The sequence below is a fragment of the Charadrius vociferus genome, unplaced genomic scaffold (genome assembly GCF_000708025.1).
Source record: "Charadrius vociferus isolate BGI_N301 unplaced genomic scaffold, ASM70802v2 scaffold871, whole genome shotgun sequence".
Classification (NCBI taxonomy): Eukaryota; Metazoa; Chordata; class Aves; order Charadriiformes; family Charadriidae; genus Charadrius; species Charadrius vociferus.
In genome coordinates, this window is record NW_009646866.1 from 149,891 (window position 1) to 151,348 (window position 1,458).

At 47.7% G+C, this 1,458-nt stretch overlaps 1 protein-coding gene across 1 annotated transcript in view; it reads right to left on the reverse strand.

Annotated features, from left to right (window-relative positions):
• The window catches only part of LOC104294759 (histone H2A-like), a 739-nt gene extending 412 nt beyond the window's left edge, over positions 1 to 327 (reverse strand). Inside the window, exon 1 of the mRNA XM_009894406.1 lies at positions 272 to 327. Coding sequence (XP_009892708.1) covers positions 272 to 327 — 56 coding nt within the window. The remainder of the gene's footprint in view (positions 1 to 271) is intronic.
• Positions 328 to 1,458: the final 1,131 nt, after the last annotated feature.

Consider the following 1,458-nt stretch of genomic DNA (forward strand, 5'->3'; position numbering starts at 1 on the left):
CCAATGCCGCTGCGGTTCCAAATCCACCCAATGGGGGAGCAGGAGGATGCCCCGCCCTGCGCGCTATTCCCACCCACCAGCAGGCGGTGGCCGGGGAGGAGGGAAGGAAGAGCCCGAGCCGCCCCGGGCGGTCGCAGCGCAGAGGCGGCGCGGGGCGGGGGCCAAACCCACTCCTCCCCCGGCTTCGGTCGTTGCTCGTTTCAGCCGAGCAACCACCGCCTCTGATCTTCCCCCCCCGCTCCCCCGGACGTGCTCCAGCAGCCCCTCTCACAGGCGGCCGTGTGCGCACTGCCTGCCAGGAACAGGGGGAACCTCTGGTAATGCCATCGCTGCCGTTTTAGAAGTCATCCTGGATTTAGAACCTCAGAAATGCTGGATTACTTTTCAAAGAAATTATTATTATTACAAAATAAACACGTTCCTTTCGGAAAAACATTTGCAAGCCAGAACTACCAGTATGTGTAGAAACCAGGCAGGAACATGTAACGGGAAATTTCTCCGATTCTGGAGACAAATCACTCAAATATTACTGTAATCAAACTAACGTGGTATCGTTTGCAAGGCTATTCTACAGAGCATTAGAAGTCAGGCTGCGATGCTTTTATTCAGACTAGAGAATATCTCACTGCACCAAAAAGCTGAATTGACTCCATCAAGATTCAGGATGTTTGTTTGGTGGGGCCTGGGCTTGCCTTATGGACAAAGAGGGTCCACATCCCTTGCTCTAATTACCCACAGTTTCTCTTTATTCCTTGACATCTATTTCTCTTTCTTCCATGCATTTACAGCAAGGGCAGACGCTATCCTTGCCTAAACCAATGAAGAAGCCTGGACCCCAAAGAGCCACATCCTTCCACTTCCCCTCTGTTCCACAGACGGCTCTTCCTCCATTTCCTCACAGCATGTGATTTTGCTCTCATTTCCATACATTCCCATTCTGTGTGATTTTTTTTTTTTGTTCCCATCCTCATTCCGTGATGCTTTTGTTACTCTAACTTGTGGCTCTTTGTAATGCAACCCAGATCCTACGACATGGATATCATAAACTTATAGTGAAGTGAGTAGCGTGTGTGCCAGGCTATGCTGCTCACCCTGGACACCGGCATTGCCATATTTCAGGGAAAGACAAAGAAGTGACTCCCACCAGATCATCCACGATAGCCTACCAAAACCACCTAAACTAAACAAATAAATAATAATAAATAAATAATAAAAAAAAACAAACCCAAAACCCAAAGAACAGATTTCACCTAAATTCTGCAAGTCAGAGAGCAAGAGGGAACTCACTGCATCCTTCTTTCCAGAAGGGTACAGTAGTAGGAATTCTGATCTAAATTGTTCAGCATATGCCAGTCGTGGCAGGACTACGAGCAAGGCAAAATAAAAAGAACTTCATAGCACACAACAAAGTACAGTCACAACTTGTTTATGTTTGGGCAACCAAGACAAGCTCTCTTT